This window comes from Pleurodeles waltl, chromosome 1_2, assembly GCF_031143425.1.
Source record: "Pleurodeles waltl isolate 20211129_DDA chromosome 1_2, aPleWal1.hap1.20221129, whole genome shotgun sequence".
Classification (NCBI taxonomy): Eukaryota; Metazoa; Chordata; class Amphibia; order Caudata; family Salamandridae; genus Pleurodeles; species Pleurodeles waltl.
Genome location: NC_090437.1, coordinates 600,613,589 through 600,627,965, shown reverse-complemented (window position 1 = coordinate 600,627,965; position 14,377 = coordinate 600,613,589). Strand labels below are relative to the sequence as shown.

Below are 14,377 nucleotides of genomic sequence, written 5' to 3'. Positions count from 1 at the left end.
CATGCGAAAATGTTTGTATGTGAATGTGCACGCAGCCACGCCCAGGTCTTTTCTTGCTGGCATTCTGACACTATTACCTACAAACCTTGAGATGTTGCCCCTTATTGCACGCTATCCTACTCTGTATACAGCAACAATGGATGGTAAAGAGCCCAGGTGTCACGTGGTGGTTAAGAAGTGTGCAGGCATGTGGCGCATCTGCAACCTCCTTCTCCTAAGCTAACCCATAAAGGAAGCAGCAAGTTCAATTCTTCAACTCCTAAATATTGCACAAGTACTCACAATATTCACCCGGTCTACCACTGTGTGTTCGAAAACAGCTGAAAAATTGGTCTGGCTGTTTTAGGCCCCAGTCTCTCATGAACTCCCCCATCCATTTCGAACACATCAGCTAGCAAATGTTTGCTGGTCACTTTCAGTTTATAAGGGGGGGGGTGGATGATGCACGCAGTGCCCATCCTTGAAGCCACTACCCACATTTACAATTGTTTTTTAATCAAGATACAATCTGCATCTTGTTTCAAATCTTGTTCAGCTAGATGTGAATGACGTTTACCATAACGTCCCTTTGGGTTGCTCTCCCACTTTGTGCACTATTTTATGGTATTTAGTTTCTCTAAAATGCATATTCACCAGTTTTATACAAAACGTTTTAGTGTAGTCTGTGACGAGTTGTGTTAATTATGGGATTGTTTTCAAATTGGAAACGAGCTGCAATACTTTTACTTGCGTATTTTCTTTTTACTGTTTTAATGTTTTCCATGATTACATGTTGCTCTGCTCCAATGTGTTTATCCTATGTGTTTGTTTTATCATTTTATTACTTTTTAAGTGCTTTTTATCTGACTGCACCATCTACACTGGGTTTGGACTGGAAGGTGGTGTAAGTGGTAATACGCCAGGGTGTCCTCTCCCTCCAGTTATTTTAGTAATCGTTTTGTTTCGGAAAGATTAACAATAAGTATATCGAGAATAGTTAATGCACACTTTATGAGAGTTAGACTTTATTTTAGCAGTATTGATTTTTTTTTATTCGTTTAATAATAAACATGTTTGCAATGGATATCGTTTGTTAGAATAAAAATATGTCACATGGTCCCATCACATGCCCTATTTCACCTCAACCAATAACTAACATTTGTTTGCATTACGGAATTATAGGGTACACTAAGAACTCACTAGCATCTTTATTGCACCACAGTATCCTATTTTGAATTGTTTCATTGTGGTACGGATTTCCTGACAAAGTCACTTGTATTGAAAAACCTTTAAATGTGCTTCGAGGTCTTAGCCATATTTAGCTTACATATTTTTTTGATTCCCTAAGATTTGACAACTTATTCCCCAAAGTTTCAGTGTTTGTTCCTGATAAATATTAGCATACATATTCTCTGGCGTGTCTGAATCCAGGTTTATTTCATGTTACATGACATACTCATACCCTCGTGTTGCCTTTGTATGTATTTAGGATACAAATAATATCTATTTCAGATTTAGATATGTTCACAAGTAGTAACCATCTTTGACTTTCCTGTTAATAATTGCAGAAACATTTTATGCTGTGTGTCTTGCTGGAGGCTGGGGGTTGCACTTCCAAAGCTATTGGAAATCCAGGACCAGACTGCATATACGTTGATCAGGTCAAGGCAACCCTGCTCGGCCTGGAAGGGATAGACTTAAACATAGAAGAAAGACTAGGAGCTGCAGCTAGTCCGTATCTGTCTTGTGCTGATTGGTTCCTTCCTTCATCACGTGACAAACTGGATAGTCTTACTACCTCACCCATTCTTAGTAAATTTCAGATGTCTAACAAAGGAGCAACATCTCCAGCAAGTAAAAAGACACTATTCAGTGACTCTTCTTCCTCTCTAAGGACACGAAAACCCAGCCCTACAAGGAATAGTGGTGGGTCAGAGAACAGCATTGAAGGTCCTGTAGATGGTTTTGGTCTTAGTCCACACTCAACACCGGATTTAGCCCGGAAATATTATCGGAGAGAGTCCCAAGGATCAGGAGGATCGGATGGAAGTGGAGGAAGTGGGAACATCTTCAAGGTACTATTTTTACTGTATTGTGTGTGTATCTGTGTGTACGTGTGCCAATGACTTGTTACATGGATCCACGTTAATACCATTTCAAAAGTCTCCATTTCTCAAAGTGTTCTCTGTGTATTAGTATACCTTAAGCTCCATGTTTGAGTGGTGCATCTCTCTTGCATGTGCCTGGACCATATCTGCGTTTCCTTGTTTCCTTACAGCGCTGCATGGCGTGAATTCTTTTACTTTGCAGTTGCTAGTGTGTTTCTTTAAGCTTTTGTTGTATTAGTCTTGGATATGACTTGTAGCTCCATCTTGAAGCCCAATGATTTCTGAGAGACAGCTTTCAGTGTCATAGTTTCAGCCTTGCCCTCTGGCAGGCAACCTGGTCTTGCTCAACATTTTTGGCCTTACCTATAGAATTGCTTCCTGCAGAACATGAAAGTAATTTTTAAATGCTTGAGGTTCATTAAAGATAACAAGCATTCCCATCCAGGCACTTTACAAAGGTTGTTAAAAAAAGAAATTGGTATATGAGAGAGTCCCAGCATGGAGTAGGGTGGATCATTATTGAGGATTGCAGAAAATGTTTGATAACCAGCTGGTTAGGCCTTTAATCTCACAATGAAAATGTATTCTTAAGCTGTGCCAGCAGTTTTGAACAGTTTTTTTTGGCTATGTGGTCGCTTCATTTGTATCAGCGTATCATCATCCTCAGTCTTTATTCGGATAGTAAATCATATCCATAAAAGAATCACAGCAATAATCCAAATATTAATATAAAAATAGATGTCACTAAAAAGAAAGTCAATCAATTAGAGAAATAAAAACAAAATAAAATAGAATAAATAAGCTAAATTTAAAATTATTGCTTTTGTCCTGACAGTAAGTTCGCACAAGTCTGGCTCAAGCCAGCGTATCTATTTGCAAATAACATTAATAATACCCATGTTTTCAAAACTCTTTATATTAAGTTTTTGAAGAAGGCTATTTATTCGAACAATTTGGCTTTTTTGCGGTTGAAGAATTGTCAGTTTTTGTTAAACATATACAATTTTTAGAGTATCAGAACAGAAACCAGTCTCTTTCAGTGGTAAGGCCATATATGAACATTTTCAGGTAGTCTACTTGTTGGCAAGGAATTGTCTAAGTTACTATTGGGTTTAATGAACCACTAACATGTTTCACCCCTTGTTGCAAGTAGGCTGTAGCCTAGATTATACTTTAATGAACAAAGGGACAGACTGCAGTACTAACCTCGCACAACCTTGACCGGTAACAAATTTATCAAAAACATTTCTTCTGAACTTTTTGCTGACTGCTTATTAGAAAATACCTCAAGGAAAATATGTGTGAACATCATAGATGTACCAGTCTATAGGAATATAATGTATTTCTTTGTTTTTTCTCAGCCTCCAAGAATCTATTTCAGATTAAATGTTACATAGCTTGCATTTTTGATGTACTCCAGCATTTTTATTTTGGTGTTATCCGATGTGGTAGCTGGTTGTTTATAAATTTAGTGATTGCGTCTGGCTGACAAGCATACAGTGCCCCTATTACCTGATTAACTGCCTCTTGCTCCCTGCCAAATAGAAAGTTACCCTACAAATGTCAGAGAAAAGTGAGTGTTTTTTCTGTGAGTCCATATCTCAAAGACCTATAGGGTAGCCGTTTAATTCACTTAACACACTCATTAGATTCCAGTTCAAGGGCTAATGCATATTGTTACTACTTTAAAGAATTATTTATCTAAGGTCTCACATTGGTGTCACACATTAGGAATGAAATGGACACTTATGCCATGAACTATTTCCAAATTTGGCACGCTTTCCTTTCTCTCTCCCTTTACTAAGCTGGAAGGCCAAGTTCCAGAGGACTCAATTTTCCATTTGTAGTTTCCAGTCTCCAGTGTTGCAGCCATAAATAGGAACTTTACAAGGCCTCAATAAAAAATAAATGATGGCAGTTCTGCAGCTTGGTCTTAGAGGCTAATAGCAAGTTAGTGATTACCTCCCTAATGATGTTCTACTTCATACTTGTTATTTAGCTGAAAACAAGTGTCCAGGTAAGTGTCATAGTGCAAGAGGTGTTTTGAGGTCATGCAGTTAGATTACACATGCCCCTTTCTTGTGAACAAACCACAGACTGAATGGTTTGAATGTTGGTCAAGACATGACCTGCAATAATGTTTAGCTGTTATTACCCTAGCAAGGCCGTTTCTTCTAAAAAACACTTCAAGAGTTTCTGAGAAAAAGTTCTTCTTCCTTTTTTTGTTTTGGATTTCTATGTCTATCATTGATAATTCTTCTTCTTCAGACTTCTCTCGAACCTGGTCAAGCACGCAATTTACAATGAAAGACTGGATTGTAATGTTTTGTGCTTTAACACTATCCTGATACTTTTAGTCTTGGTAATTTAATCCCACAAGTTGGGAATGTGTTAGGGAAAAGATGTACGACCACAAAGGCTCCTCATAGTAGGAACCTTACTCTTCTTAGTCAAGAGATTCTTCTCTTGACAAAAGTCTTAAGAGTGGTACGTGTAGGTCCTATGAAGCAAGATTGAGCACGATTGCATGGATGTGCTTTGCAGCCCTACCTCTCTGATTTACAGCTGAACAAGTAAAGTCAAAATTGTTCTTGTATAGCACAGGCTTCTTCATCTGCACTGAGGGCATTGCAGTCCCAACACCTGTAGGGACTATTCTCCATTTCAGTGTCTTTAGAGAGATGGTGTAAACATTTGTATTTTGGGGGGAAGTTTATATACCACATGCCAGACCTTCAAGAGCATGAGAGCACTGTACACAAATTGAGGGAGGATAGGGTAAGTTTATCATTGACATTCTGGATTTTTAAAATAAGTGGACACAAGAATTGTATATGCCATGGCCCAGTATGATTAGTCAACTAGATGATACATGAGTTGATCAAGCTTATTATCCATCCTCTATCAATTGAAGAACAGAAACTATTTCAGGTTTTTTATGAATTCTGATAGTGAGCAATCAGTAGTCAAGAATTGTAGAGTTCCAGATTGATTGGGCAGACACTAAGAATTTTAATATGAGGTTTTGGAGACAAGCCAGAATGTTTTGACTGAATGTGGCTCATGTTCTAATAAATAGAAGTCAGGAGTCATTTCTGGGTGTCTTAAATCAAACATGCTGGGGGTGAAAAATATTATACCATAGCCAATACTTGCATATATCATTGAACCATAAGGTGTCACCTTTTAATTAAGGTTTTGAGGAAATGTGTTTTACTAGCTTTAACTTTTATAAAGTGTGCTACCCAGTCAGTGTTTTTGAGCTTGCAGTGCTTACGGGTTTACAGCTGTGTCTGATCAAGTTGATTGTTAACTGTGTACTCTTGATATGATAATTCTGAGATCTTGAGGGTAACACCTATAGATTCTCTTCCAGGGGATCCTCATCAATAGTCATAAACATTGAATATTCCCGCCCTTGTGCGGGGACCCCGGAGCATATATAAAATACACACATATTATACATGTGTAAAACAGCAATGCAGGCTATAATGTTAAAACAGGCTAAAATGCTTTATTTCTATGAAGGTTTTTTTTTTTTTTTTTTTTATATTATAAAATTACAATAGAGAATAAATATCTACCCAAGCCCCCAAAACTGGGCTTAGGGAAGTAAGCAGCAGTAAACTCTAGAGAAAAAGAGAAAAAACTGCATTGAAAAACAATGGAGCATTCTTAGCCAATAGGCTGCATGCAGGTTAACACAGGAGAACCATAAAAACTTTGGCACTGTGCCTTTAAGACCCTGAGCACCTCCAGTATCCCACCATGCCTCAGGGGTGACGGAAAGGTGACAGTTGGTTCACAGTTAGGTCAGTTCTTTTTTCCGGCTTCTTCTGAGAGGATCCTGGAGCATTGAGCTCTCAGTTTTTCTGAGTTTTCTCAGAAAAATCCTTTAAAAAAGCGTTTTTTCCTTTTTCATTTGACAGATAACATCTTTGTCTGAGCTTGGCAGTTTTTTCCTGACAGAAAAATGCCTTCACTTTTTGTCAAATGCCCTGCATGTGGGAAGAAGAAGGCCCAGTCAGACCCACACTCTCTGTGTATAGTGTGCCTGCCTCAGAGTCACTGCCCTGACACTTGTAAGCACTGCAAGAATATGTCAAAGAGGACTCTGAAGGACAGAGAAAAGATCAGGCTACATGGGCTTCAGGAGAGGCAGAAAACATCGTCCTCTTCACTTCCCAGACAACCAGCAGGCCATTCTCAGGAGAGAATGGCTAGGTCGACGTCGGCAGGTAGGAAAGTACCTGTTTGTTCCCCGTCGACGTCGTCGCTCCTACCGTCTCACCGGCATAGATCGCCGTCGACGGCGAGACACCCGACGTCGAAGGAGACGGCGTCGAGGGAACACCATCGCAGGGGCAGGTCTCCGTCGACGGCAGCCCGCCGATCGACGTCGAGCCATCGCCGGCGTGCCCGGTCGCCGCCAAAGGCTGTGCGCCCCCCGACGTCAAGAGACACGACGTCGAAATCGCCACGACGGCATGAGAGACATCCGCCGTCGGTTTCCCACCGCTCCACGTCGAGGCACACGACGGCGAGCAGGTCGAGGTCCAAAGAGCGCCGTTCGACGTCGAGACACTCTACGTCGAGACACTCTACGTCGAGACACTCTACGTCGAGGCAAGAGCAACCGGTGGGGCGCCCTTCGACGTCGACACAGCCGTCGGCGTCGACACAGGTTTTACCTGTCCCGGTAGAACGTCGCCCCACGCCAGACAAGGCCGCACCATCTCCAGTGGTCTCCATACCGAGCGACTCATCTCATTCAAGAGCGGCATCATCTGGGCATGTCTCGCCCATTAATCTCTCTCCAAGATGGCTAGAGAGCCTTAACAGACCAGCGGCATCCCCGGATTCGCAATATTTGCGAATGTACTCGCCTACTGCATCCCTGCCAAGAACGCCATCACCGACAGCAAGGGCAGGACGGGCTCGTTCTGCTCCTCGTCAACCGGCCGCGAGGCCTGGGCGCCCTGCTACAGCGTCTCGCAGCAGGTCTCGTTCTCAACGACGATCCAGGTCTCGTTCACGAAGAAGATCACCCTCTTGGTCGTTGTCAGGATCATCTGTCGGGCGTTACTCCCCCACCCTAACAGATTCTCCACCCGTTAGGGTCTCACCGGTGGATGACATTACCACGTTTAACGAGGTGCTGTTAAGAAGAGCGCAGAAACTAAACATAGAGGTCCCAGAGCCATCTACCTCCTCGTCAATCATCTTTGAGACTCTACAACAGAGATCAGCATCAAAAAAGCTGCTGCCTCTAGTGCCTGGTTTGTTGCAGCCAACCATGGACACTTTTCTGGCCCCAGCCTCGCTCAAATCTGCCCCGGCTAGAATTCTCAAGAAATACAAGGCTCCCGAACAGGACCCTTTGATCCGCAGGAAGGATCCGCCACCGGACTCGGTAATATTAGCCGCAGCCCGAAAGACCCACTTGGTGGCATCATCATCCACGGTCCCACCGGATAAAGAGAGCAGGCATCTAGACTCTCTGGGGAGAAAGATGTGCGGGACGGCGGCTTCGGCAATGAAAGTCTCCAGTGCTTCTGCACTCCTGGGCAGGTACGATCGTTCTCTGTGGGACTCTCTCAATAGATTCACAGAGAAATTGCCCAGAGAGGACAGACAAGATTTTCAAGAGATCCTGCAAGAAGGATGCCTGGTATCCAACCAGGTTATCAGCGCGGCAGCAGATGGGGCGGATTTAGCTGCACATGGGTACGCGCATGGAATCTGTGCAAGGAGGTCTTCCTGGCTGAGGCTCACTGGTTTAAAGCAGGAAGCACAGCAACGCATCCTGAATCTCCCATTCGCCGGGAACTCTCTATTTGGTGCCCATGCAGACGAGGAAATGGCCCGCATGAAGACCGAGGTGGATACCATGAGGGCAGTGGGCCTGGAAAGAAAGAAAGATTCCAGGCGGAGGTATAGGCCTTATGACAGGCGCCCTTTCCATCAGAGGGTTCAAACCCCTCACTGGTCCCAAAGGTCACAGCAACGGCGGGACGCTCTCTTTTTCAGCGAAGGAACACAAGGGAGCGAGGGTCAAGTAGACCTCAACAGTCCACTCCGAAAGCGCCGACCAAACAATGAAATCTCGCTTCCCTCGGCACTGTACACCACTCCGGTGGGGGGAAGTATTACAGCTTATCTTCACGAGTGGCACTCTATCACAAGAGACAAATGGGTGCTCAATATTGTCGAACATGGCTACTCTCTTCTTTTCAAACAGCCTCCACCACACTTGCCACCAACCAAAGGCAATCCATCCCATCTCAGCCTGCTGCGCAAAGAGGCTCTCGCCCTCCTGCAAAAGAATGCCATAGAAAAGGTTCCACCTGCGCACAGAGGAAAGGGGGTTTACTCCCGTTACTTTCTGGTGGCGAAGAAGGGTCGAGAGGGCGTTTTCAGGCCAATTCTGGACCTACGGCTGCTGAACAAATACATAAGGAAACAGAAGTTCAGGATGCTAGCGCTTCACCAGATTTTCCCTCCGCTACATCAGGGAGACTGGATGTGCTCCATCGACCTGCAGGATGCATATTTTCACATCCCAATAGCTCCCAAACATCGACAATTCCTGCGCTTCCAAGTAGCGTTACAGCATTACCAGTTCATAGTTCTACCATTTGGCCTGAAATCTGCCCCACGCGTCTTCTCGAAATGTATGGCAGTGGTAGCGGCGCATCTTCGAAAACAAAGGATATTCATATATCCATACCTAGACAACTTGTTATTGAAGGCTTCTTCTCCGGAGCAGGCGAGAAGCCATCGGAACATTGTGCTCGGAGTTTGCGAGTCTCTAGGTCTTCAGGTCAATTACCAAAAGTCAACCTTGATTCCAACACAGAACCTTCACTACCTGGGAGCTATCATAGACACAGAACTCCAAAGAGTGTATCCTTCGGAGGAACGACTATCCTCAATAGACAGGAAGTGTCAGGACCTGTTGAGAGCCAACGCACCTACGGCACGTCAGGTGACATCGCTGCTGGGCTCCATGGCATCATGCATTTTTATTGTCCCAAATGCCAGACTCCACATGAGGCCCCTCCAAGAGGCATTGGAGAGCAACTGGAGCCAAAGGACAGGTCGCTGGGAGGACAGAGTGCGACTACCGGCAGTAGCACTTCAGTCATTGAGATGGTGGATGCACAGACCTCACCTGTCGGTGGGTCCTCCGTTTCACCAGGTAGTTCCATCCGACACGCTGGTAACGGATGCGTCTCTTCAGGGATGGGGGGCTCATCTGGGTCCCTTTCAAGCTCAGGGCCTGTGGTCAGACAAGGAAAAGCAGTACCACATCAATCTGTTAGAACTCAGAGCGGTCCATCTGGCTCTCAAGTCTTTCATACCACTAATTCAGGGGAAAACTCTCCTAATACAAACGGACAATACAACCATGATGTATTATTTGAACAAACAGGGGGGAACGAGATCCCTACCCCTATCTCGAGAGTCCCAGGCGATATGGCATTGGCTCCTGGCCAGAGGAATGTCACTTACAGCGGTTCACCTGCCAGGTCAACAAAACGTGGAAGCAGATTTTGTGAGCAGACACCTAGAGGACGCTCACGATTGGGTCCTACACGGCGAAGTCGCAGAATACATCTTCGCTCAGTGGGGTCGGCCTCAACTGGATCTCTTCGCAGACGAAGTAAACAAGAAATGCCCAGACTTCGCATCCAGGTTCTACCGTCCGGGGTCTCGAGGGAATGCCCTGTTGATCGACTGGTCAGGGATTTTTCTCTACGCTTTTCTGCCGATTCCCCTCATACCGGCAGTGATCAACAAACTTTACAGATCCAGAATGATTCTCATAGCGCCACAATGGCCCCGTCAATTCTGGTACACAGATCTCCTCAACCTATCGGAAAAACCTCACAGGAGGCTGCCGTGCAGACCGGATCTTCTGAGCAGAATGGAGGGCAGGATTCTACATCCCAACCTACCCTCTCTGAGCTTAACAGCATGGCTCCTGAATTCCTGCAGTATGGGCACCTAGGGCTCTCACAGGAGTGCATGAGCATCTTGAAAGAGTCCAAATGGCCTTCCACGCGGCGTTCTTACGCTTTTAAGTGGAAGAGATTCTACATATGGTGCTGTCAACAAGGTCAGAATCCCATACGGGCTCAGGAGGATGTCATACTGTCCTATTTGCTTCATCTGGCAAAGTCCGGTCTGCAGGTATCATCTATTAAGGTACATTTGTCTGCTATTACAGCCTATCGCAAGTCACCTTCTCAGGAATCCTTCTTTACGAAACCTGTAGTCAAGGATTTCTTAGAAGGTTTGAAAAAAGTTTTTCCGCCCATTCGGAGACCTTCTCCTCCATGGGAACTGAACATAGTATTGGCAAAACTTATGGGCCCTCCTTTTGAACCTATACATAAGGCCTCTTTACAACACCTTACGTGGAAGACGGCTTTTTTAGTGGCCATTACTTCAGCGAGGAGGGTCAGCGAAATCCAGGCTTTGTCTTCCAAAGAACCGTACACGGTTTTTCATGACAATAGAGTGGTTCTGCGAACTCACCCATCTTTCCTTCCGAAGGTGGTGTCAGAATTCCATATCAATCAGACTATATCTTTACCGACTTTCTTTCCCAATCCGGAGACTCCGGCAGAGAAAGCATTGCACTCCTTAGACTTGAAAAGAGTGCTGAAATTTTATCTGGATAAGACAAAATCGATTAGACACTCTAACCGCTTGTTTGTAAATTATGCTCATTTGAGGACAGGAGAGGCAGCATCTAAACGAACGATATCAAGATGGATAGTTTCTTGTATTGTTAATACTTACCAGCTGGCTAATATTACTAGCGAGGCCTAAAGCGCATTCCACAAGGGGAAAAGCGGCTACTGCTGCCCTCCTTAACAATGTTCCAATATCTGAGATTTGTAAGGCTGCTACATGGAAGTCTGTTCATACGTTTACTAGACATTACTGTTTAGACTCAGATGCAAGAGCGGATGCCCAAGTGGGGCAGGCCTCTCTGAGAAATCTATTTGCATAATACGTATCTATTCCTGCACTTCTATCGGACAGTCCGCAGAGTTTAGGGATGGGCTTGCTAATCTATTCAATGTTTATGACTATTGATGAGGATCCCCTGGAAGAGAAGGATAAGTTACTTACCTGTAAATCCTAGTTCTCTTCCAGGGGTATCCTCATCAAAGTCATAAACAACCCACCCTCCTCCCCGGACGCACGTCTCCTAGAAGTGCAGGACAGACTGTATTTTGAATCAGTTACACAGATTGTCACCGTAAAAAAGTACTGACCTAACTGTGAACCAACTGTCATCTTTCCTTCACCCCTGAGGCATGGTGAGATACTGGAGGTGCTCAGGGTCTTAAAGGCACAGTGCCAAAGTTTTTATGGTTCTCCTGTGTTAACCTGCATGCAGCCTATTGGCTAAGAATGCTCCATTGTTTTTCAATGCAGTTTTTTCTCTTTTTCTCTAGAGTTTACTGCTGCTTACTTCCCTAAGCCCAGTTTTGGGGGCTTGGGTAGATATTTATTCTCTATTGTAATTTTATAATATAAAAAAAAAAAAAAAACTTCATAGAAATAAAGCATTTTAGCCTGTTTTAACATTAAACATTATAGCCTGCATTGCTGTTTTACACATGTATAATATGTGTGTATTTTATATATGCTCCGGGGTCCCCGCAAAAGGGCGGGAATATTCAATGTTTATGACTTTGATGAGGATACCCCTGGAAGAGAACTAGGATTTACAGGTAAGGAACTTATCCTTACTTGTACACGTTTAACAGCATGTGAGAATGGATGGATCTATGGAGATCTCTGTGGGTGAGGGTTGAAACCTGAATCCAGCATCCTGACAAGCTAATGTTTGTTACCATAAATAAGGCAATGCACCAATACGTTCTTTTGTAAATTTCTTGCATGCTTCAAAGGTTTTAATGAGGTTCCATGTGCATCTGTGTCAAATGGTTGTTTCAAATCTACCCTACTCCCCAGACTGTAGTTTGCGTGACTGCAAAAAAGGATCCATCTTACTTTGAAATCTTTCTTTATTGAGGTTTTACAGATTACAGTTAATGTAAATCAGAAGTTACATTGAGTTAGATTCTGAATTATTGATTTCATTATAGGAGTAGCTTTCCTAATTATGCCAGTATTGGAACTTTCATAGATTCACATGCTTGAATCATTCCCCATCGTTGAGATGGGAGTCCCTGGGACCTTAAAAAAGCTATGTAATGATAGGCATAGACTGTAAATGCCTTAGGCATTTTAGTTTAGTAACCCATCATAGTCATTGTTTAAAAATGGACTTAAGTCTCAACCAATCAGGTTGCACCACCCTGTAGACCACTCCTCTGAGAAGCTCTGGTCCTTCAGATTTTATACTGCACATCGTTCTAGGGAGTCTCCACTGAGGTCTGCTCAATTCTTCCTCTTCCAGACTTCATTCAGAAGATTTTCACAGATAGCATCTCTTCAGACATTTACAGATATACTTCATAATTCCTAATATATCTGTTATTTGGGTGTTTTAAACGGACTTTGGGCATGTCAGACACACCAAAGAAGGGCTCTTTACGCCCTGTGGTACTTGCGGAAAGAAGAGGCTTCTCTCTGATGACCGTTAGCAGGACTGTATATATTGTCTTTATCATTCGCATAAGTCAAAGGACTGCAAGGTATGTCACGCTTTCTCTACTAAAACATTGAAAGATCATGAGGGGCGACAAGCTTCTGGAGCCATAAGAGTAAAGTCCAGAAAAGCAACTGTTTCAGTTTATGACAGTGAGGATTCCTCTTCATCTTTCTCAAAAAGGTCACTAAAGAGAGAGGGTGATATTACGGATTCTCATTCCTATCAGGAACCACCAAAAAAGTTGTTAAAAAGGACCTTGCATGCCTCTCACAGGCACTGCAGTCAATCTAAGTCACCACTTAAAAGTGACCTTCTTTCAGGGCAAAAGTGGTCGAAGGACTCCTGTTCCTCCTCAAGGAAAGCCTCAAAAATCTCTCTCTGAGCCTTCAACACCTCCGCCTCAGGTTCGGCATACATTCAAGAAACCTTCATCTGTTCAGCTGACGGACAGATTGTCAATTACCACACCGTCAACAAGAACATCGTCGACGACGACAAAAACAGTTACAGTAGTGTCGACGGCATCTGCTACAAGTACCATCATCATAACCATGGCAGCCTGTACCTCATTGATGACCTCATCCACGACCAGCCATACTCTTGTACCATTAACGCTACAAATTTCGACAAGTTTGTCGACTGCAACAAAGTAGACATCACTCCCATCAAGGACACTCCCGATTGACAGCGGCAAAGTCAAGATCATTGTCATTGCTCACAGCCACTGCTACATCGTCAATGACGACTACCTCGACATCGAGGGATAAAACTATGTTAAAACAAAAGTTAAAGATCCTCATACCTGCCCACACATCACCAAGTAAGGTGTCTTTGTTACCCTCTCACCTACTAGTTGATGAAGACTCTGAGGGTGAGGTCCCTTTGGAGTGGCGCACATCCCTTCTGAACTTCATGTTAAATGTCAGGAGGATGAATATAATGAGGGTGATTACAAAAGATGTTTTCCTCCAATGTCGCCTTCTGCTAGACATATTTCAACACCGGTTAGCTCAATTCCTGTACAGCCAGCAACTCCACAAGCTCCGCAGCCATTGTCTATACTTCTATCGGCAGGTCGCACTCCACAGTTGGTTTACCTACAAGTTTCCATCTCACCTGAGGAAGTAATGGAAGAAGGTGAACTCTGCGAAGCTCATGATAAATGGGATGATTATGTGTTGCCAACACTGTCATCTGAGGCAACCCTCTGTGGATTTCCCTCCAGAGGACATAGGAGGTTTTCACAATCTCCTAGAAAGTGCAGCGAGATGGTTCAGACTGCCTATGCCCATGAAACAAAATGACTGCTTCCTTTTATGATTTCAAGGAGCCATTTTGAAAAAGTGTTAGGGCCCTGTGTATTATTGATTACATCTGAGTTGAGGGCTTAAATGTTATGAGAAATCCAGTTTGTTACTGCAGTGGTACCACGTCTCGATAAGAAATACCAAGTCCCAGCGGACAAACCTGCATGTCTCACAGAACATCCTAAACCAAACTCTGTAATTTCACAGGCGTCACAGTGCAGGTCAAGAAATCCTTCAATACCACTATTGGCGCCTCCAGACAAAGTAGGTAGGCGCCTTGATAATCTTGAGAGTACTTTTCATCCATGTCGGCGATTACAATAAGAGCAGCAAACTCCCTG

At 43.8% G+C, this 14,377-nt stretch overlaps 1 protein-coding gene across 2 annotated transcripts in view; it reads left to right on the top strand.

The window, feature by feature from the left end:
• The window catches only part of INTU (inturned planar cell polarity protein), a 361,378-nt gene that overhangs the window by 294,728 nt on the left and 52,273 nt on the right, over positions 1–14,377 (top strand). For both annotated transcript variants that reach the window (XM_069242352.1, XM_069242349.1), the window contains exon 12: positions 1,548–2,054. In XM_069242352.1, the coding sequence (XP_069098453.1) occupies positions 1,548–2,054 (507 nt within the window). The remainder of the gene's footprint in view (positions 1–1,547; positions 2,055–14,377) is intronic.